Source organism: Ips typographus, linkage group LG3, assembly GCF_016097725.1.
Source record: "Ips typographus isolate SLU linkage group LG3, UJ_Ityp_2.0, whole genome shotgun sequence".
Taxonomy (NCBI): domain Eukaryota; kingdom Metazoa; phylum Arthropoda; class Insecta; order Coleoptera; family Curculionidae; genus Ips; species Ips typographus.
Window position 1 is genome coordinate 3,129,344 of NC_138424.1, and position 23,126 is coordinate 3,152,469.

General features: G+C 36.6%; 5 protein-coding genes across 17 annotated transcripts in view; 1 reads left to right on the forward strand and 4 right to left on the reverse strand.

Annotated features, from left to right (window-relative positions):
- Window positions 1-592: 592 nt before the first annotated feature.
- Window positions 593-14,117, reverse strand: Chc (clathrin heavy chain). The gene is made up of 18 exons (XM_081976438.1): window positions 13,881-14,117; window positions 12,115-12,322; window positions 11,864-12,062; window positions 11,672-11,807; window positions 11,487-11,615; window positions 11,185-11,437; window positions 10,936-11,132; window positions 8,505-8,644; window positions 8,153-8,450; window positions 5,654-7,367; window positions 4,018-4,433; window positions 3,778-3,964; window positions 3,321-3,720; window positions 3,120-3,252; window positions 2,941-3,065; window positions 2,717-2,873; window positions 2,435-2,663; window positions 593-1,477 (listed from the first exon to the last, which is right to left on the reverse strand). Exons 1-18 carry the CDS (start codon window positions 13,926-13,928, stop codon window positions 1,380-1,382), a joined length of 5,067 nt encoding a protein of 1,688 aa, XP_081832564.1. The 5' UTR covers window positions 13,929-14,117; the 3' UTR covers window positions 593-1,379.
- A 414-nt stretch (window positions 14,118-14,531) lies between these two features.
- Window positions 14,532-17,273, reverse strand: LOC145727056 (peptidyl-prolyl cis-trans isomerase sig-7-like). The gene is made up of 3 exons (XM_081976466.1): window positions 16,915-17,273; window positions 15,722-16,098; window positions 14,532-15,668 (listed from the first exon to the last, which is right to left on the reverse strand). The coding sequence occupies exons 1-3, from the start codon at window positions 17,139-17,141 to the stop codon at window positions 14,650-14,652; spliced, it is 1,623 nt and encodes a 540-aa protein (XP_081832592.1). The 5' UTR covers window positions 17,142-17,273; the 3' UTR covers window positions 14,532-14,649.
- A 129-nt stretch (window positions 17,274-17,402) lies between these two features.
- On the reverse strand, window positions 17,403-19,979 carry LOC145727062 (peptidyl-prolyl cis-trans isomerase-like 4). Its single transcript, XM_081976479.1, has 3 exons — window positions 19,616-19,979; window positions 18,094-18,470; window positions 17,403-18,040 (listed from the first exon to the last, which is right to left on the reverse strand). The coding sequence occupies exons 1-3, from the start codon at window positions 19,840-19,842 to the stop codon at window positions 17,487-17,489; spliced, it is 1,158 nt and encodes a 385-aa protein (XP_081832605.1). The 5' UTR covers window positions 19,843-19,979; the 3' UTR covers window positions 17,403-17,486.
- A 125-nt stretch (window positions 19,980-20,104) lies between these two features.
- LOC145727077 (protein phosphatase inhibitor 2-like) lies at window positions 20,105-22,206 on the reverse strand. Its single transcript, XM_081976501.1, has 4 exons — window positions 22,047-22,206; window positions 21,533-21,703; window positions 21,317-21,436; window positions 20,105-21,230 (listed from the first exon to the last, which is right to left on the reverse strand). The coding sequence occupies exons 1-4, from the start codon at window positions 22,133-22,135 to the stop codon at window positions 21,104-21,106; spliced, it is 507 nt and encodes a 168-aa protein (XP_081832627.1). The 5' UTR covers window positions 22,136-22,206; the 3' UTR covers window positions 20,105-21,103.
- A 406-nt stretch (window positions 22,207-22,612) lies between these two features.
- LOC145727048 (uncharacterized) overlaps window positions 22,613-23,126 on the forward strand; it is a 33,145-nt gene continuing 32,631 nt past the window's right edge. For 3 of the 13 annotated variants that reach the window (XM_081976442.1, XM_081976450.1, XM_081976452.1), the window contains exon 1: window positions 22,621-22,899. The gene's annotated coding sequence lies outside the window, so the exon portion shown is untranslated. Of the gene's footprint in view, window positions 22,900-23,126 lie in introns of all 13 variants that reach the window. The other 10 variants (XM_081976445.1, XM_081976444.1, XM_081976443.1 and 7 more) reach the window with 8 other exon arrangements.

Genomic DNA, 23,126 nt, shown 5'->3' on the forward strand with positions numbered 1-23,126 from the left:
CTCCTTTGTACAGTCCCTTTGTTGCTATGAAAACACATGTAAAATCATTGAGACAACTTTCTGTGTCCGGCAATCTATACCTGACTTGCTCACACTACTTACTTTTTTGATCATAAAATTCAACTTTTTTGAAAATGCAGTTTAAATTTTAGGTGCCTGGGATCCTAAAGTGGTTCATTAGCTACTGCAAAACAGAGTTTCAGCATTGTTGAATATCCAGGAATAGACAAAGGGGTTGCTAAAGCATACACCCTTTTTTTGTGAACAATCTATCCAGGAATAGAGTTTGGTTACCCGTACAGAAATCTTGACACATAAAATCTCTAATTAGAGCATTCACCATGTTCAGAGAGTCCACCACAATCAGCAAAATTTATAAAGTGGTCTATGAGAAAAAAAATTTGGAATAGAAGTAGCAGAAAGTAAATTTAGTTTTCTTAACAATTGGCGAATGTGCCTATTTAGAAGCAACTAAAATTTACTTAATTTGGTTTCTGCTCCTGATATGCCTGGTTTTCTGTAAAAATTTAATTTTCTATGAGGTATTAATAAAAACCTAGAAAATAATTTTGGGGTTGGAGATTGAATTAAATATTCAATAATCAGTTTAATTAGCTCATTAAATACAGAGAAAACTTAACCGTGTACTTAGGCAATTTGCTAAAAATGTACTCTTTTTAAATTACGTTTATCTACTCAATTTGGTTGTGGGGAAATGTGTGGTTAAGAAAGCAAATTGCCACAAACAGAGCTAACTAAAATAAGTTAAAAACAGCATATATCCTATAAATACATATAACTGAATATAAGAATAACCACTAGTAATTATAAAAAAAATGAGGGAATGATATAAACTCGATTTGCCTAGGCTACAAAGGTTTTTTTGCATGCGAAACAATATTATATACATGTGTACGGATGTCCGTTCCCTAAACTAGCAAATTATTTTCCTAACATATTTTTAAACCCATCTTCTGTTGTATTTCATTAGCAGATAAATATTTACAACTCTATAAAGCGGTTAGGTTCTGAACCGGACCATTAACTGGCAAAACCGTGCGGTTTTGCATCGTCAATGCTCGCTCGCTATTAACATCTAATAGTACGTACGATTTAACACAAGTAATATTTAATATTTTGTTTTCTGTTCTGTGCAAGAATACATTTTTCCTTATTTAACACGATCAAAATAAACCAGCATGAGAGAACGAAGAAATTGCATTATGTGGATAAACCGCGATTAATCCGGGAACTAATACGCAGATTTTGGCGTCCTGGGTTAAAAGTCAGTTTAAACGTAGTTACGGCCCGCCGAAAGGCTGCTAAAAGAATTTCCTATGGAACTGTTGCGGAGGCGTCCCGTACATGGGGGCCGCGCCCTACATAGCCCCCGGATAACCCCCTTGGTACGGCATTTGAGGAGCGTAACCCGCTTGCGGGTAGGCCTGTGGTGGCACGTAAGCCTGTGGAGGAATTCCTAAAACAAGAGTTTGTTGTTTGTTTCAGAAATATGTGTCCCAAACTATTTGTGTGCCTTGTAGCCTAAGGGTTAGTGCAGAAAAACGTCAAAAATTATTATACGGGGTGGTCAAAAAAATGAACTTTAAAAAGTGCAAAAAGTCAAGTTTTTCAAATGAATTTCGATGCTACATACGCGTTAAAGGTTTGAAAGTAGGCGGAACATGCATTTAACATATTAAAGATGGCAAAACTGACGTCACGATGATGTAATTGAACAAAATAATATTATGTCAAATTACGTCATTGTAACGTCAAATTCGCACTGCCCACTTGATGATAAAATTTCATTTTTTGAGTCCAATTTTTGACGTTTTAACCACTCTTGACCCAACCACAAAAACCACGTTAAAAACGTTTTTTTGGTATGTAAAAATTACAAATGGGGTCGCCTACCAAAAAATTTGTTTTGCTCTAATTAGAAGTACTCAGAAAAATATTTGACAGGTATTTTTTCTTTTTTAACAACGCAACATTTTACTGCGAAAAAAACGTCAGTGAAAACCATACTTATTTGGTACACCATATATCTGTGACCTAGGAAAGGTCCATGTGCCCTATCTCTCTTCTGTTTAATTATATTAGTTGAGTGAGGCGGAATGCATGAGAGTATGTCTAATATCAATTTTAAGGAAACGTCAACCGGGCACAAACGGCGAGAGAGACAGACGGAGCTGAAATTTTAGGTTATGATAGAGAGAAGCGAAAACCGGTGAAATGATTGCAAATGTCAAATTTTATATAAAATGTTAAATAAAAACGGCTACAGATAGGTACAACATTATACATGAAATGTGTCTAGAATTTGTAGTAGAATTCAAAAATGTAATAACATACAGGTGTGTTCCATTTAAAATAAGCAAGTTGTGCTACCATCCTGCAAATATTTTAAAACTTTACACAAAAAGATTCTTACCCATTCCAGGACCGGCTGTCAACATCAGTTGGGGTTCTGGGATCATCATCGGTTGTTTGGCATCTTGTTCAGCGGCCTCTGTTTGTCGTTCGGCGTCTGATTTTTCCAATCGGTCGACTTTCATAGTCAATTCCCGCGTGACTTGAATCAAATAGGGCATGGCAAAGTCCATGATTTGATGACGCCAGGCCAATTCCATGATAACGTCGGGACGGAGCAGATCGTAGCACTTAAACCCACACGTTTATAGCTACTTAACAAATCAGAAACTAGAAAACGTACTTGATATAGACAAGCAGCAAAACAATCGTAGGCCTTTCTCTCCAAAAACCAGGCCAGCAACTCCTCGGCCAGTTCTTGGTTGCGACTTTCTGCGGTGTACTCCATCGCGTCCCTGAATAATCGGTCCTTTTTGCACAATTCAACGCTTTGTTTCCACCTATGAGATCATATAACAGAGATTTTAGTAATGGAAGCAAAACTTCACTAGAACTAAACAGCTTCACCTGTTGTTTCCTTTGTACAAGTACGCGGCAATTCGTCTGAATTCGGTCAGTTCGTGTTTTTCCAGCCGCTGGGCTAAACCTATGTTATCGAAGTTGTCGAAAGCGTCGATAGACGTTCGCAAACCCTATCAAAATGATCAACTAACTCTTGGAATTAACAGAACCTTCAAAATTATTACCTGGAAGTCTTCTTCTTCAATTAACAGTGAATTTAGAGCTTCGTTGATGGCCTTGTTGTTGAGATTTTGTACTGAACGCAAGTACGATTTCACTAATTGGAGATGATTGGTTTTGGTGAAGAATGATACAGCTCTATAAAAATAATAAGAATCAATTAACTTAAACTAGAAAATTTACTCGCACAACTGGATAATTCTCACCTGGTGTGATCCATTCTAGGTGCCAATACCAACAGTAAATCGTTCAACAGCAACGGTTTATAATCCAAATAAAACTGAATTGCCTTATAGTAAAGCTCAATATTAGCCACTTTGGTGATAATATCCTTAAAGTGACCTTCCCGCCACGCTTCAGTCGGATGGGCCATCATTGCCAACACCGCATTGTCATACTCCTCGTATTTGTCGAAGAGAAACACCAGCTCGGCCCATAAGTGCGCCTGTTCTGCTGCCCTCAATACTTTCGGGATGTTTACACGAGACCAGAACAACTCCAAGTGTTCACGCATTTTCGCTGGCTTATATTTCGAGTATAAAATAGCCAGTTCGGTGAACATTCCCATGTGAGCTCTTTCCAAGCCCAGAGCAGCTTCAAGAAGGCCTGAAAATTACGCAGCTCGCATTGGTTTCGATTTAAAAACAGGTATTAACGCAATACCGATTAGTTCCTCAAAGTATCCGCGGTCTTGGTAGTAATCGATAAGATCCTGAAGCTCGTCAGCGTGTACCACAATATGCATGCCGCACATCTGGGCCAGACGAAACTCTTCAGCGTCCACGCAAGCAAAACAAACCTCCTTCCATGTCCTGGTGCTGTTGGCTTTCCGGGCACTGTCCACAGCTCCCTAGTAAAACAATCAAGCGTGCTGGAAGTCAACGATAGCTCAGCCAAACTTACCTGAAACTCTTTAAGATGCACCAAAGTGATGGCCAGTCTGGCAAAGTTCGAAACGTTGTTGTAGAGCAGTTTGGCCGCATCGTACATGCCATCGTCGAAGCAACGATCACCAATTTTCTGTATGTCGGCGTGGTTCGGTCCGGAAATAAACTCCTCCAAGTCGGCCAAACGACCGGTGCGTGCGTAAGCGTAAATCAGTTCCGATTCGATGTAGCTTTCACGAGCTTTCTTTCTAGCCATTTGCAAGTATCGCACGAGATCTTCCCAACTGTCGTTTTTAGAGGCGGTTTCCACCACGGCCATGTAGGCTGAAGGATCGTCCGCTTTGATGTACGAATCAATGGCTTCTTTTACCAAACCTTGATTTAGTTGAGCTTTGGCTAGTTGACTCCAAACAGCAGGTTCGTTACAACGCTCTAAAATAATAAATTACAACTTGATAGAGCTAGTTGATGCAAAAACTAGTTATCATTTTAAAGTTTTGATGGCTTTATTACAACAGATATTAAATAAACATATTTATGTATAATGCTTACTAAAAAACATTGCTTTCTGACCTGAAGGAGAACCAAATTTTTATTATACATGAATCATCCTCAAACATTATTGCCACTTCTGTTTATAGTGTTTGTTAATGATCTGTCTTCCATAATTGGAGATCCCTCTCAATACATTATAAATTTTGCAGACGACACTAACTTGCTTACAGGATGTAAACATTTGGATAGCGCAATTTTGAAATCAAGAATTTTCTTTGAAGCGACTGGTTTTCAAAAAACAAACTTATTCTGAACAAAGAAAAAACAAATGCCATTGTTTTCAGAACCAAACAATCGACAACCGCTAAACCAGAAACTTTTAAAATAAATGATGCAAACATCACCGTATCCGAAAGTGTAACATTTCTAGGTATTTACATTAATGAATTTTTAGATTGGTCAGTCCATATAAACGACACTGTTAAAAAACTAAATTCAGTTTGTTATGGTATGCGGGTCATTGGCAAATACATGGAAGAGAAAATACTGAAAATGGTGTACCTGGCAAACTTTGAGTCTGTTATGAAGTATGGTATAATTTTTTGGGGACGACATTCACTGATACAGAACGTTTTTGTAGCACAAAAACGTGCTGTATGAATAATTAAGAAAAAAAAGTTCGTGGAAAGCTGTAGGGGTGAGTTTAGGAGTCTGGGTATAATGACAGTACATGCAATTTATGTTTATGAATGTCTCCTATTTTACATTAAGCATAAGGATCGTTTTGACATACAATTCCAAAATAAGTATGAAACCAGACGATTAGAAGTCCTCTATCCGGCTCACAGACTCAAGCTTACAGAAAAGTGCCCACAGTATATGTGCTTAAAATTATTTAATGTACTACCAAAACAGTTAAAAAAAATTAAGGTTTTTAAAGTGTTTAAAAAACGGTTAAAAGCCATATAGCTTAGAAGACCTATGTAACCAGTTGTAAATTTGTGTCGTGTACAGTTTATTTATGACGTCATTTTCATTTCATGTTTGTAAAACATTACTTGAAAATAAAGATTATTATTATTATTATTATTGAATCATCTTTATTTTATCGAATGTTACTTTACAGAACATGTGTAAGCGCAACATTGAAAACTTACCAGCAAACTCGTAGGCTCTGTCCAAGTTGTTGACTTGTTCAATAAGTACTTGAATAGCAGAAGTGTTGACGTCAAACTTCTTGAAAATAGCAAAAGCCTCCTCGTACAAATGATTGTTAATTGCGATATTTGCAATGTCAGGAGCATCGTAATTATCCAAACGGTTTATGTAGTCCATGACTCGGGTAGCGTCCGCCTTAATCGCGGTCAAAATCAGCAAATTTTGCAAATTTCTGTGATCTGAAAACACCGAATTGTCCAAAACGATTTTCTCCAACAGTTCGATAAGCTCGTTCGGCAAATCGGCCGTCATGAAAGCTTTAACGGTCACTGAGATGTCTTCAGGGTCTTGTGTTTCGTTCAAGGCCGTTTGCACCACCTGATCGATCAGCTGACGTCTGTAGGGGTTTGATTCCTGCAGAACCTCGGCCCAGAGCTCGGGATCGCGTCTGCGCACCAGGTATCTGGCTTCACTTTTAAAGAGAGAGTTTTCATTGCAGACTGCGATTAATTCCCGATCGCATGATCCTCGTTCATAGGCGACGCAAGCCAAATGGGGATCACGTTTTTCGCAGTAACGACCCACCACTCTAGAGTCATACCATTGGTTTTCTTTTAAAAAGCGTTCCGCGTTGTTGTTTGAATCAATGTAAATCTTTGCCAATGCGTTGTGTGTTGCTGGTTCAACGCATCCTTCATGAACTCGGCTTTCCAGCCAGGGTAACAACAGCTTTAAACGATTACGCTTCTCGACTTCTTCCACTAACTCATCCGTGGAAAACTGTCCACGCACTACTAGAATTAAATTCTTAATGATGTCTTCTGAACAGTCTACATCCAGTAAACCACCGATAACCACAGGCAAACGGCTCGGATTGACTTTTTGCACGTAAATTTCGATGTATTTTTGCAATGAGTTTCTGTACAAGTACAAAACTAAGTCGTGAACGAAATCGAAACGGTCGCAAACAATAATCAAAGGAAGTTGATCAGTCAGTTTCGCTTCCTTTAAAAAGTTCTTTACACGTTCAGGATTGTAACAGTTTGATTCTCTGCAAATACGTTCCACTTCTTTGATTTGACCAGTCTTACAAGCTGCTTGAATGTATTTAAAGTGCACTTCCTGATCTTGTGAAAAGTTCACAATGGATCCCAAGAAATAAAACAGACCCTCATAGCTCTTAAAACTCTCAAACAAATCAATCAGAGCCTTTGTAGTCAGTTGTTCATGGTATTTAGTAGCAATTTGCACGCAAATTTGTAAGTTCTGTCTAATGTTAGCGGTCAACATTGCTTTGAGACATTCCAGACTGTCTTCCACACTCAACGTTCCGAAAAAACCAACCAGCCAATCGACAGGTAGCAAATGCGTATGAACCACCGCCCTCTTAATGTCGTACAAGTCAGTGTAATGCTCTAAGGCTCTTTGAAGCAATCCAGCTTTTTCGCACAGTTGAGCAATGTGAGCCCGATCGTAGTGAGTGAACATGTTGTTGCCCAAAATGGCGTCGGCCACTTGAGGAGCCGACATTAGATTCATCTCCAACAGTCTCGTTTGGAGGTGACCCTCGGTGGGTCTGTTATTCTTCAAAGCATCCAAAAGAAACGCGGTACATTGTTGAACCATGTTCTGTTCCATGAAAATGTCTACGATTTGATTGATGTCGGCCAGAGGTTCTTCATCTGCCACCAGCATGCTGGCAAATGTGGCACCCTACAAAACCAAAAAAATGACAAACAGTGGTAATGTTTCATATGTTTTTATGGCATTGTTAATTCATATTTTTGCTATTTAATAAATCCACAATGAAGGTAGGGTCAGGGCTGTTATTTACGTAAATACTACCAACGAACACTCTACTTTGCAAATTTCGAAGGAGCAATGAAATATGGTATTATTTTTTGGGGAATAAACTTTAAAGCTCAAAACATTTTCGTTACTCAAAAGCGAATATTAAGAATAATTTATAAAATGTCACCATTACAATCTTGCGGAGGAGTATTTAAGTCTAAAAGACTGCTTACTGTTTACGCTTTATACATATATGAAATAGTTATGTTCGTTTTTAAAAACCAAGCTGAATTTGTATCAAATGTCAATCACAATTATCCTACTCGCACAAGTGACATTCCTTATCCGAAACATAGGCTAGCATTGTTTGAAAAAGGTGTATATTATATGGGCATCAAATGTTATAATAAATTAAATGTTGATATTAAGAAGATTACTGTAGAAAAAATTTTTAAAAGAAAATTAAAAACGTTTCTTATAGATCTCGAACCATATAGTCTTCAGGATTATTTTAGTTAGGCACATAAAATTGGGGTAGTTCTTTTTTGTGTGGGTAATGTTTTTGTGACGTCATTTCATTTTATTTTTGTTTTATACATCTTTGTGTAACTCAATGTAATTATGAAATAAAGCATAATAATAATACTACACATTGACTTAACCAATCTTGTCTTAACAAAAACTCGAATGTCCTTTCTTTGACTTACCTGTTCAGGATTTGTCCGCATAACCTGCCTAAGCAAAAACACATAGTCGGGCGTATACGACACTTTCTTGGCATAGAGTACGATTTTCTGGAATTGCCCTGTCTCAGCAAAACTTTGTATAACCTTAGCAGGTACATTTGCCCTTAAGTAGACCGACAGAGCTAAAGTGGGATCCACTTGCTTGACCAGATCTCCCAGCTCTTCTGAACACTCCAGTTTCTCCTCTTTGATCCATTTTTCGAGCAGTTGTTTACGGCCCTGCACCAACACAGGTTTGCACAGCTCCAATGATTCGTATCTGCAATTTGTGTGGGTTTTACGCAATTCCAAAAAGTGTAACTAAAAAACTAACCTATTTAATTGACCTTGATCCAAAAGGATTCCAAAATATTGCAACAACGGACTGTTCTGACCGGGTTGAGTTGGTACCTGCTGGAACATTTGAATAGTGGCCGGTGTACGTAAAATTCCTTTGGGTGCATTGGCGGCAACCTACAAAACACACACAATTAGTTAGGTTAGAACACAATACTATAATAAATTAACTATAATATAATATATTAACTTCATCCTTGTCTATTGTTCACTTTCAGAAAGGGTAAATATCTAAGTGAATGTCTTCCAAAAAAAAACATTTACTGATTAGTGCTTCTATTTCAGTCATTGTCAGTTTGACAACCATCGAAATTTATTTGATTTGTTTACTATTAATTATTTTCCGTTTCTTTGTGTTGTTAATCATTTATAAAGTTTTCTATTTACCACACCACCACAGTTCTTTTAAGAGCTATTGTTTCTACGCTTTTAACATTCTGTAAGTACTTTCATAATATTATTATTAATATTTTTATGTCGGCTGTCACGATCTAACCAAAATTGGCACAATTACTAACCTGTTTTGAAAAAAAAGTGGGAGTGTCTATTATGGTTTTTATTTAGCCATTTGGTTTTCCTAAATTCGGAATTACTTACTATTACAGTATTTTTTTAGAAAATGCCTGGAAAAATTCTCCACAGACAAGCCCAGCAGTTAATTCTTAACCTTTGTGAATATTTTGAATTGGAAAAAACCCATGGAGGACCTTTAGAAGCTTTATCATCTGTTCAGGAAGAAAATAAGAAATTTTAAGACCTTACATATTCTTACTGATGTATTTTTTGATACTAGAAGGTTGCAGCTGCTTTGAAAATTTCCCGCAAACCTGTTTATTCGATTCGGGAAAAGCAAGCAAGTAATCTTATGATTTCCTCACCTAGAAAACGTAAATCGAGACGTTATCGACGGGCCAAGACCACTGATTTATCTGAAAGCATTAAAATGGATGTTCGAAATACATTATATGATATGTACAACGATAGTACGTTAGTAATAGTAAAATATATCTACTTTTGTAAGAAACATCTATTAACATTTCATTATTTCCAGAGACTGAGATTTTTGGGTTGCATTATAGATTTTTCATAAAAATTTCTTGAAACATATTAATAATAAAGTCAGAAAAAATAAAATAAGCGTCTAAAATGTTTTCCAGCGGGATTAAAATAAAATAAGTGGATTGCAACCTGAAAATGAGATATGAGATACTACAGCATCACTCAGAATGTCTTATTGAATTTTTAATTTGTTGTATTTATTTTAGAGAAACGTGTAACTATCCAGAACCTAAATCAAGAGCTTAAAGTTAAAGAAATACTACATATTGGTGATATATCTCTGCGAATTTTGGTAAATAAATTAAGTTTCAAATTTAGACGTAATTCTATGATCCAAACGGAGACTTCTCATAAATAAAAAATGTTATTTCGGTCAAGATATTTTTGATTTGCTTTGGTATAAGGTTGTTTTAGTGCAAATTTACAGCCAAAGATCTCTACTTTCTGACTGACAATACATGCAAAATTTTAAACGTGACGAAGCTTTAGACACCCCCTTTTCTACAATATGAACACAACAGGTTTGTTGACGAAAACTTGATTTGATTCATATGATTATAAATGACGTAGCCTTCGTGACGCACGGGTAAACTCACTCCGCGAGAACAGTACATAGAGCTCGAATCAGATGAGAAAAGGCCACCGCATCATCAATGACGCAGTTTTTAAAACTATTTCTTTCTCCTTCTACAGTTGCCGTCGCATTAGATATAATCAGAGGCGTCCTATTAAAATATTCCCGAAAATATATTGTTAAGCGGTCAAAAAGCCACTTGGCAACGTAGTACGGTTTTTACTTGGACACAATTAAAACAGATGCGGCAGCGGCCAGGGACATTTGGACCTTTTTATATGCTTTTACTAGCCGGCACTCTAAACGGTGTTGCCAAGTTTAAAAAAATGTAGTGGCGGACAGGGAGACTTAGGGGGTTAGGTTAGGTTCCGTTTTAGTCTGGTGTTTTGGTTGTATTGTTGATGGTCGCAGTTGAAGTTCACATAGTGTTATGAATAAAAAACGTTATTTTGTCAAAATGTCTTTCAAAAAGGTTGGAAAGAAAGGTGTTATCATATACAGCCAAGGCCGTGAAATCGTCAGTAACGTCTTACAATTTATGAAGAAAGAAGCAGAAGGAGTTTCCATTCCTTTGAAAAACTTGTTGTCTTTTATTTTCTTTATTAAAAACGACGAAAATGTTTCATTTTACTGATAAAATAATAGCACGCCACTGACTGGCTGCAACAACTTGGAAAGTAACGAGAGCAGCAATATTTAAAGCGAGACGTACAGAGATCGTGACATCATCGTTTGATGACGCCTGTGGCCTTTTCTTAGCTGATTCGAGCTCTACCTTAGCAGCTTCTGCATATTGACCATTTTGGAACAACACTTGAAACTTGTTCACAAACAATTCCTCGGCTCCAGAAAGGTTGTTTCTCGTCGCTAATCTTAATGCCAAGTCCGAGTTGTGAAGCACTTGATTGACATAGCGAATAATGCTCTCTTCATCAACTGATACTGACAATACTTGACCCCGTCGATTTACCCCTGAAACGCTATTCAAAAATCCTGTCCAACTAAATGCATTTACAGCAGTTACCTATAATGCCTCCGGTTGCTTCGTGAGGAGCGGTAACAAAAATAGTTTCGCTAGAAATTCTGTTCATGTAAATACAAACAGCGCTTTCAATGTCGTACATATGGAAGTAACCATATTTGGTGATTAAATAAATAACGTCGTATTTGCTGGACACTTGCATAGCCACTGGAAAATCGTTCTGAGCCTCCGGAGGAAAGAAAACGTCCACCGCTTTTTTGGTAAAAGGTTGATTACCTGGAGGGCTTTGTCCCACCTAAGTAAACAGTTAATCAAACTTTCAAGAAACTAAAATTAATCACTACCTCAATGATGTGAAGTTTAGCGCCTTGTACGTTCCTCACTGCAAAGCAAAATAATGTGGATGGTTCTGGATTACCTTCCATTTTAAAGGTGGCAAATGAGGCTGCATGACCTTCAATTGGTTGAGAACACTACAACAGCAATCACAAATTAATCTAACAACAAACTAGGAAAGGTGTATACTGACTTTTCTTTCTACTGAAAACAGCTGCATAGCCCCAGCCACCCTACTCTGCTGAGCACTGATACCAACTAGCAACAGCCAATTTTGTTTCGGATCCGTTCGATAGTTAATAATTTGGCAACCGTTCAATGAAGAATGCCTGTACAAGGTACTAATTAAAAACCGGAAACAATCAACACAAAAACAACTTCAAACCTGTCAAACATTTTTACTGGCTGCGAATCGCCTTCCATCGACCAATGAAACACTGAAGACTCTGTAACTAAAGCTAGAGTGTTGGGACTGATCCACTTCCAGAAAATCACATCATCGGTCATCGTGTGCGCTTTCATTTTTGACTTCATTTCAATATTGAAGATTTGTAAAGTTTTCTGGGCTTCAACTCCTGCTTTTCCTGTAATTAACATCTCTTACAGGCTCAGTCAGGTGACATGGACAAGTCAAACCTTTTAAGGCGATCACTTTGGATGCGGGGTTCATGATGGCGCTTTCAGCCGTGATTGGACGACGTATCGGATTGGCAGAGTCTGCCATATCGACGATAACCACTTGGGAAGTGTCACCGACTTTTTCGCGTACGCAAATGAATTTGTCGCTCTCCATTGTAAGGGTGGCGAATGAAATGTTGGCGACATTGATGCCAATATTTGTTAACTGCAAGTTAAAATATGTCAATTGCTTCTGTAAGTGTCAGAAAGTATTTGCATGAGTTTTTTCTTGACCAATCACAAACTGCTATGCAAATGCAGTATAACCTTACATTATGCCTGTTTGAGTTGAGAAAAATTGAAAAATTACTTCATGAAAGCTGATTGTCATATTCATAACCTTTTTTGCAACAGTTAATAAAAATCAAGAGTGTGGACCTAGTTTACTGCAGGGTATCCAACCATTGTATAAGAACTAAAATATTGTTCAACAGTGCAGTCAAATTTACGCTCTTCCGATTTTACACAATTGCAGCTACTCTGGGTTATTTAACTTTATTACTATTAGATTGTAGGATGCTATAATAAACTGAAGAAGGGCTACCTTAGTTAGGTATACGGTTTTATCCACTAAATTATTTATTAGTCTGAATCTGCTAAAAAATTATGCACTTGAACAGTCATTTGAATTTCCAACTATGTATTATTATGAGAGTAGGGTACATTTATAACATTTGTTTAAATTGCAACACTGTTCCTAGTTTGCGATTGGTCAAGAAAGCAGCTTTCAACTTGTTGCTGACCAATCACCAACTGTGAACTCACCTTACAATTTGTTAAAAACAGTTAAAAATATCACTTCATTTAGTATTATCATCCTCAAAATATTCTACTGATAATAAGAAAAAGGGAGTAAAAAACTTTATCTAAATAATTTGCATACATAATAATCTAATCATAATTCTTTATTAACAATGAACATTGTTATATCCTTAAAAAACATATTGGCAAAATCCCAAAGAAACTGTATCTCTGAGAGGAAATGGAAAACAATAATAAATCAACACCTCTAGATTTAGAACAGTTTTAATCAGAAACATTTCTTTACATTAGTAGTAGTGTTTGGGTCCTTATACTGTGTTTTCTTTATCATTTCTTTAATCTAATTGTCAATGATTGTATAACAATAAAACAAAAGGGCTTTGACAGTGTATTTTAGCTCCACCACCATTAAACAAAACTGTACAAACTTGAGTGAGTCAGCAAATCACATCTTTGTGTTTGCTCACTTCTCCCAATCCAACATTTATTTTTCTGTTCACTAATTTTATTTACTAGAATAATCACAGGAAATCTTATTAATATTAGGGAAAATCAATAGACCTAGTCAGAAAAAAGCCTATAAACTACCCCCCCAATCAGCAATTCTGTGGATGACATCTCATGACCTAATTAAATATATTTTTTTTACAAGAACCCATTCAATGATTTAATGGGTCATTTTAAGGCGTAGTTTTCGAAAAAAAGCCTTACAAAAAGGTGCTTGGAAACGTTTTTAACATCCGCCCCCGCAGAAATCCCTGCAAACACTTAAATGTCAAACACTGCCGGCTCAAAGGAACAAAAAAATTGATTTTCCTTTACTAGTAATATCGGCCCCAATATTACTGGGTTTTAACGGGAATAAACCAAGCGAACAGTCGAAACTGCTTCGCCCCGAGGGGGACAAAACCCGGACATACGTGACCAACAAGGGGGGCGTACTTTTCCTGTTATTTTGTTACCTGTAAATGCTCTTGGAACTTGATCGGAAGCAGGGTGGTCTGCGCCATTTTTACGTTGTTTCCTTTCAGTTACGGCACACGGATACAAACTGAAAACGAGCCCGGAATTGACGGGCCGATTTTTCACACAATTTTCTGGACGATTTTTCTCGTTTTTCTCACGACAAACAGCCACTGCTGGCTAGTTGACAGATCAAAATGCGACACCCAACAAACATGGCCGACGCCAATTTTTCATGAATGAAACGTCGTCGACGTTGGCAGGCTTGCGCTTTGCCATATGTCAAAATCCGTTTTGTTTCAATATGCCATGTTTTGTTTACATACGTGAAGTTAGCTAATCAGTTTGATTTGTTTTTGATTACTGATATGAATTAAAACACTGCTTATTTACTTAAAAATACTTGAAATTTTTAGTTTCATTCAGCGAGCTGACCAAGTGTGACGTAATCTGTCAATTGGTTACAAGTAATCAAGCTGGTTTGTTGGCAAAGCAATCACATGACCAAGTGTCAGATGACGTCACGTTTTCATTTATGGCGTTTTCGATTGGCAAGTTTAGTGCAAAACTAACTCCTGCTCTATCAAATGTCATTGAAACAATGTGGCAATACACTGGTTTTGCACTAAAAATGCCAATCGAAAACGCCATTAACTTCAAACCCCTACTATTTTATTGCTTTGTTGCCAATTCAAACACTTTTTAGTTAATTTACTACAGTTTGACTTTAAACAAAACAAAATAATATAAATTCTTTATTAATAAAATTTATTTCCGTCGTTTCGTTTCAGTCCGTTTTTTCTTTTTGCTTCTGTCGTCGTCACTTGAACTGTCACTTTCAGTACTTGAACTTTCACTTGCCTGCTTTTTTGTCCTTCTGCCCTCTTTCTTGTCCAGTTTAGTCGGTTTTTTGTTAAGTTTGCCTTTTTTCTCCGACTCACTCGAAGATGTGCTTCCGGAGCGTTTATTTTTAGGCTTTCTGTCACTCTGGCTTCGTACCACCTCAGAATGTTTATTGTCTCTAGATTTGTTCCTTCTTTGTGGAGACCTGGATGGACTGTATTGTCTTCGCGATCTAGACCTTCTTCTCGGCGACCTAGATCGTCTGGGTGATCTACCGTCCCTTTCTTTTGTTCGTCTTGATAGGTGGTGTTCCTCGTCCAGTTTTCTGCGATGTTGACGACGATCTGGATACTCTCTTCTTCTAGAGTCTTTGTAATCTCTTCTGAAATTGTCTCTTGATTTAGGTGTCCTGCTTCTTTGTGGTGATCTACTTTTTCTCCGACGTTTATCTTCTAAAGGGGAAAGTCTTCGTTTTCTATCATCCACTTTATAGTTTCCTTTGCCTATTTCTCTGTTTCCTCCATTCTTGCTTCTGTTACCTTTCTCATCATAATGAGTAACTCTTCCTTTGCCTAACCACTTCACTTTGGACACACTTTGACTGAAATCGACATGAATTCTCCGGTCATCGATTAAAACATTAGCCATTTTAAAGTAGGCGTCTTCGCAGGACTTTTGATTCTCAAATTCTATGAAAGCGTACTGCAGAGAATCTCCCGATTTCCGATCGCGGATCACTTCACATGATTTGATTTTTCCAAATCGACTGAAAATAATTTCCAAGTCATCGTCTGTGGTTACGGGGTTTAGTTTGCATACAAAGAGGACGTTTTCAGGAGGAGCTATATCGGCATCAGGGATATCTCCTACCATTTCCAAAATGGTAGCTCTGGCTTTGGCTTCTCTTTCTGCTTGCATTTCTTCAATTTCTCGAGTAGTTTTACCTGAAAAAAAAAAAGCATGAGCAGCACTGTTATAATTGAGATTCAAGTCATACCGGTTGTTTCATCCACTTCCTCATCCGGAGCAATTCTCCCTCCTGCCAGCCTCTCAGCGCTAGGCGAAGGAGACCTAGAAGGCGCCCTAAACCGGTCCGGATCGGGATACGGATCATCCAATATAACAGTGTGAGTAATCCGAACATCCTGATAAGGTCGATCATCTTTGTCACAAATAACTTCATTGATGATTTCTAGAACGTCAAATCCTTCCACAACTTCCCCAAACACACAATGTTTCTCGTCTAAGTAAGTGAGATCTTCACCGAGGGTGAGAAAAAATTGCGAACCAATCATATTTTCTTCGCCTCCCACAAAAGATATTAATCCAGGACGCGTGTGTTTGATTCTAGGTTCATTTTCAGCTTCAAAAAACCTGAAATAAAAATGTTTGTCTTTGAGCTGACTTTGTTTGCCTTCTTTCTTAGGCAGTTTAAATAAAAATGAGAGTAACACCCGGCAACACAGTATCTGAAACATTACAATATAAAAGTAGAATGTGAGGGAATTATTCTGAGCTTCCAACAATGCAAAGTTAGAACTAGGAGAACAATTTGTCAACAGTGTACAAGCTATGGTAGCTATCTATAAAAAGTATTATATGTTTTTTTCTTTTCCTTCTAGTCCCTATCTATAAACAAAAACTCAAATGCTACTCCAGTCCAGTTTGGTAATATCTGATTTCATTGACATTGTCAAAATTGCCTTCTATACTGGCTCCATCTAGCGCAAACTGACCTAATCAACCATGTGACCAAAACGCAAGCGCCATGTTTGGTTGGAGTGTTGAGTGAGAAAATCGCCTCACATTTAAATGATTTTCAGGATATATTATTATTAATAATAATCAGGAGTCATATAATACCATAATACAGATGATGAAAATCCAAGCAAGAAGGAAGGAAATCACTGAATGCACTTCCCTTTAAAAAATGATCATTTATTGAATGTATCTCAACTGTTAAGGGATTATTAGTTTTTAGACCTTTTGAGAATCATTATGCCATCATTTTCCATAAAAGGATACTGAGAAAATCCAGACAGTAAAGTAATTTTAATATGAACTTAAAAATGAATATTATGAAACTAAAATTTAAAATGTAATTTTCTATGAGCTACATACCCCTCACCAATAATCACCCTGATTAAATGTAAGATGTAAGTAACACATAAATAACAACAAACTACTTACCTTTTAGAAATACCATCCAACACTCCAAAGATCGACTCACCCCCAGTCCTGGTGCCTGTAGGGTCTCCAGTTTGTGCTATAAAACCTCTGCTGATCGTGTGAAACAGATTAAAGTTGTAGTACTTCAGTTTACATAGTTTCAAAAAGTTTAAACAAGCCCTAGGACGATCAGACAGAAACAAATCCACTGTAATATCTCCTAGGGTGGTTTCTACGACCACCGACATTTTCACCGGCAAATTACTTGATTTTTTTCACTACAATCCGTTTTTGCAAAAGGAAATAGTTTTCAGTACTAAGTTTTGATCAAAAATGTTTGTTTTGTTTTCCCTTGGGAAGTCTCTAACAAACATAACCTCAAAAACTTTTCTTCCTTTGATTTATTTCTGGCTGTTTACTGTCAAATGTCCTATACCAGGTTGCGCATGCGTTAACACCATTTCAGTTTTCTCTGAGTTAGAATATTATGTCCAAAATAAAACAATAAATTGTCCAACTTAACTTTATTATTTTTTTTAAAGACAACATTGCTATTTGCAGCTCTGTTGTACATTATTCTGACAACAGAACATTCAAAAGTCAACTAAAAATGTCCTGCTTCTTTGTGGTCTACTTTTTCTCCGACGTTTATCTTCTAAAGGGGAGAGTCTTCGTTTTCTATCATCCACTTTATAGTTTCCTTTGCCTATTTCTCTGTTTCCTCCATTCTTGCTTCTGTTACCTTTCTCATCATAATGAGTAACTCTTCCTTTGCCTAACCACTTCACTTTGGACACACTTTGACTGAAATCGACATGAATTCTCCGGTCATCGATTAAAACATTAGCCATTTTAAAGTAGGCGTCTTCGCAGGACTTTTGATTCTCAAATTCTATGAAAGCGTACTGCAGAGAATCTCCCGATTTCCGATCGCGGATCACTTCACATGATTTGATTTTTCCAAATCGACTGAAAATAATTTCCAAGTCATCGTCTGTGGTTACGGGGTTTAGTTTGCATACAAAGAGGACGTTTTCAGGAGGAGCTATATCGGCATCAGGGATATCTCCTACCATTTCCAAAATGGTAGCTCTGGCTTTGGCTTCTCTTTCTGCTTGCATTTCTTCAATTTCTCGAGTAGTTTTACCTGAAAAAAAAAAAGCATGAGCAGCACTGTTATAATTGAGATTCAAGTCATACCGGTTGTTTCATCCACTTCCTCATCCGGAGCAATTCTCCCTCCTGCCAGCCTCTCAGCGCTAGGCGAAGGAGACCTAGAAGGCGCCCTAAACCGGTCCGGATCGGGATACGGATCATCCAATATAACAGTGTGAGTAATCCGAACATCCTGATAAGGTCGATCATCTTTGTCACAAATAACTTCATTGATGATTTCTAGAATGTCGAATCCTTCCACAACTTCCCCAAACACACAATGTTTCTCGTCTAAGTAAGTGAGATCTTCACCGAGGGTAAGGAAAAATTGCGAACCAATCATATTTTCTTCGCCGCCCACAAAAGATATTAATCCAGGACGCGTGTGTTTGATTCTAGGTTCATTTTCAGCTTCAAAAAACCTGAAATAAAAATGTTTGTCTTTGAGCTGACTTTGTTTGCCTTCTTTCTTAGGCAGTTTAAATAAAAATGAGAGTAACACCTGGTAACACATTAGTATCTGAAACATTACAATATAAAAGTAGAATGTGAGGGAATTATACTGGGCTTCCAACAATGTAGTACTAGATTATGCAAAATTAGAACTAGGGGAACAATTTACAGTGTACAAGCTATGGTAGCTATCTATAAAAAGTATTATATGTTTTTTTCTTTTCCTTCTAGTCCCTAGTCCCTATCCATAAACAAAAACTCAAATGTTACTCTAGTCCAGTTTGGTAATATCTGATTTCATTGACATTGTCAAAATTGCCTTCTATACTGGCTCCATCTAGCGCAAACTGACCTAATCAACCAAAACGCAAGCGCCATGTTTGGTTGGAGTGTTGAGTGAGAAAATCGCCTCACATTTAAATGATTTTCAGTTGGTCTTTTCGGTTACATTTTTTTTCTCAGCGCCAAAGTAAACATAATAAGTAATTAGAGTTGATAATAAGAAGAAAGGACAAAACTACATGGTACAATTTGGTCAGAAACTCCAACTGAAAGTTGCTTTGGATGAAGGTAAGTCGGCAATTTAAGATAAATTGAGTAAAAAACTTAATATAGATATCTCAAACCATCCATGTTTTGTTAAACATTCTCAAAAATTTTATTTCCACTTGCCAATTTACAGAAACAAGTCATGAAATCTGGGAGTTCTATATGATTCCCTATTGGTTAAAAATCAAGCTAAAGTGTCATTTATGTCAATGACTTTGAACAAAGGAGTCATATAATACAGATGATGAAAATCCAAGCAAGAAGGAAGGAAATCACTGAATGCACTTACCTTTAAAAAATGATCATTTGTTGAATGTATATCAACTGTTAAGAGATTATTAGTTTTTAGACCTTTTGAGAATTGTTATGCCATCATTTTACATAAAAGGATACTGAGAAAATCCAGATAGTAAAGTAATTTTAATATGAACTTAAAAATGAATATTATGAGACTAAAATTTAAAATGTAATTTTCTATGAGCTACATACCCCTCACCAATACTCACCCTGATTAAATGTAAGATGTAAGTAACACATAAGATATAAATAACAACAAACTGCTTACCTTTTGGAAATACCATCCAACACTCCAAAGATCGACTCACCCCCAGTCCTTGTGCCTGTAGGGTCTCCAGTTTGTGCTATAAAACCTCTGCTGATCGTGTGAAACAGATTAAAGTTGTAGTACTTCAGTTTACATAGTTTCAAAAAGTTTAAACAAGCCCTAGGACGATCAGCCAGAAACAAATCCACTGTAATATCGCCTAGGGTGGTTTCTACGACCACCGACATTTTCACCGGCAAATTACTTGATTATTTTCACTACAATCTGTTTTTGCAAAGGGAAATAGTTTTAAGTACTAAGTTTTGATAAAAAATGTTTGTTTTGTTTTCCCTTGGGAAGTCTCTAACAAACATAACCACAAAAACTTTTCTTCCTTTGATTTATTTCTGGCTGTTTACTGTCAAATGTCCTATACCAGTTGCGCATGCGTTAACACAATTTCAGTTTTCTCTCAGATTTAGAATATTATTTCCAAAATAAAACAATAAATTGTCCAACTTAACTTTATTTTTTTTTTAAAGACAACATTGCTATTTGCAGCTCTGTTGTACATTATTCTCACAACAGAACATTCAAAAGTCAACTAAAAATGTCGCACAATTTTATAACCTTTTAGTGGCAACAATAAAAAAAATACTCTGCCTGCATATTTCAAATGAAAAAGCAATCATACTTAAAACGTTTTAAATAAAATTATTTTGCTACAAAATTCTATTCAGTAAAAGCTAGGCTAATATATAGGCACAGCCGAATATGTTATTATCTTAAACATATTAAAAATATTATACTTTATAAAAAAGGGCTGCCCACTTAATTAAATCACATTCAGTTATTTTTTGCCCAAGCTGAATAAGGGGCTAAAGCTAGAAAGAGAAAGACAATGGAAGGAAAAATTAGAGTAATTTTTTTTGGCAACCCCCCTCGCCCCCCTTTAACAAGAAAATTATGCAATAAGCAATTTTGAATAATACTAAAAACTGAAATACTCAGGTAGTTTTAAATTGTTTTTTAAAGTCCTCTCCCCAACAAATGAGAAGAGAAAATATGCTTAACAGTAGTGAAAAAACAATTTTACTTACTAACTCCTAAAAACTACAGACTTCTGAAATAACTATATTAAAATTTGACATACATATTAGACATTTATTATTACTTCAATTGGAAGAATATATTTATGCTTTCTCCTACTTTATAGCCATCTGAAATTTAAAGAAGTATCAAAAAAATTATTTAATTAAAAAATAATTTCCACAGAAATAAAATCAGAACCCCTATTAAATGATTTCTCTCATATGTTTTTTGAGCACCTGTTAATGGGTGATCTTAGTGAATTGCTTGAGTTTCTGTCAATGGTCAAAGCACTTAAAAGGATCACAAAGATTATGATTAGAAAATCAAGAATTATTATAAAAATATAGATTGTTAATTTTTGCTAGGGTGGCTATTTTTTACCATAAGAATCATAAATAATATAATTATACTTTCTACTTAAACTGCTGAACCAGAACAGCTTTTTACTCCTGCACTTCCTGCTTCATCGTCATCGTCGTCTTCTTCTTCTTCTAGAAGTTTTCTGGCTAGTTGAAGAGCTTGGAATTCATTGTAATGTTTTTTTCTAAAAGAAGAATTATTTAATTAAGCATACAAGGAAAAAAAAAATAATTTTTTTATGTTGTGAAAAAAATAATAAATAATTAATACCTCTTAAGCTCAAATTCTTTACGTTTCTGCTTCTCTTCTTCTGTCAATTCAGGCTCATCATCTGAACTATCAGAGTCAGCCTCTAAAATTCTGGGAGGCTTTTCTGCCGCAATTTTTATTCTTAAAAAGCAAATAAACTTAAATTGCATCTAGTGCCAACTAGAATGACTAATACTTTTAATACATCAACAACTGGTCAACTTATAAGTGACTTACCGTTCTGCCAAGTCTTCAGGATTAAGGGAGGCCACATTACCATCTACCATGTCAACATCATAATTGTATGGTGTTTTTGGTTCGTCAATTTTCATATGACCATAGTCTTTGCCTGGGGGATGATATGTGGCTATAATGTTCATTTCATCCCATTTTGTCTCTTTTGTTCGCCTGGAAAGTTAAGATTTGTTTGCTTAGACTCTTAGTTTGTATGATGAGTACTGATTTGAGGTGATTTAATCAGTTAAAAGCATAAATAGATGGTTAGCAGAAATAAATAGGTCACTAAAAAATACAATTAGTAAATCTATTCTGTTAAAGTAGTTGGTAGGTAGACATGAATCAGAAGTAAACTATGTGATTAATAGACAAAATTGCAGAAAATGAGTCATTTTAAGGCACCTATTTGGATGCAATGCACTTGTGTTTAGTTTACCCAACCTAAAAAAACTTTCTAAACTACTTGCAAAAGGTGTTTAAATGGCTAAACGAGAGAGGAGTTAACATAGCTTACTTGGCTGACGGCTGACTTTCCTGTTTATCGAAACTACTGGAATTTTTTAAAATGCCTTTTGCAGGACGTTTTTGTAGATTTTCCGACATTTTTTGATGGAAGAAAATCGTACTGTCAAACGCGTTAACTACACGTCAATGTCAGGTGACGATCCTGTCATTTGTGTCACTTTAAATTAGTGGGGGAGTGGTTAAGGCAGAATAGGAAATGAAATAAACAATACATTTTTTGTTCGTTTTTTTATGTAGAATTTATGCGTTCAGTGTTTTTGGTCTATTTTGAGACCTACACCGTATCCAACACCCAGTAATATCTAAAAAAACAAGAAACGCACTGAACGTAGGATCAAGAGAGGCGTTGAATAATTTAGTTTGAAAATTTGATAGTTGGTCACGTGGCTGAACCATCTTCTGAGTATAATGTGTCACGTGCATATGACCCACACAGAGTACTCTGGCCAAGTGATCTCCTTTCCGGTTCCCTGGCGGACTCTGACAGATACACAAAATGGCGATAATTTAAATTTAAAAAAATCAGTGTTTGTGTAATTTCATCGTTTGTATCATCTAAAAATCCCACTTTTTGGTCATCAAAACTGATGCATTTCTATTACGAATCGAAAAACAAAGTAAACGAACCACGTCTCCCTGCAACTGTAGCGGCATCGGCTTCGGAAAACGGCCGGCGGCGCGCAAGCGCTAGTTTATTCTTAGCCCGTTTTCAGCTATCAAATTTCTTGAAAATTTTCAGCCAGTCTGGCTTCGTTGTACGCGAGGTTGTGTTGTTACGCGCGCGTCCGTAAACAGTGCAGTGCCCTTTACACTAGAGAATTCCGAAACAATCCAGCTTAAAGGTGAGTGAAATCCGTTCTTAATTAGTATGGGAGGGTAGGGTCAAGGGACGGTTCAGTTATGGGAAGGGCGTTTAAGGGTCGGAACGCAGTTGCAGCCGCTCGTTAATAAAAAAAAGCAAGTGCACCTTGCAGGTGTGTTTAAATTAAGTTGGAATTGCAGACAGTTCCAATCGTTTCGATTAAATACGGCTGGATTTAGTGGTTCTTAACGCCAGTATAAGGATTAA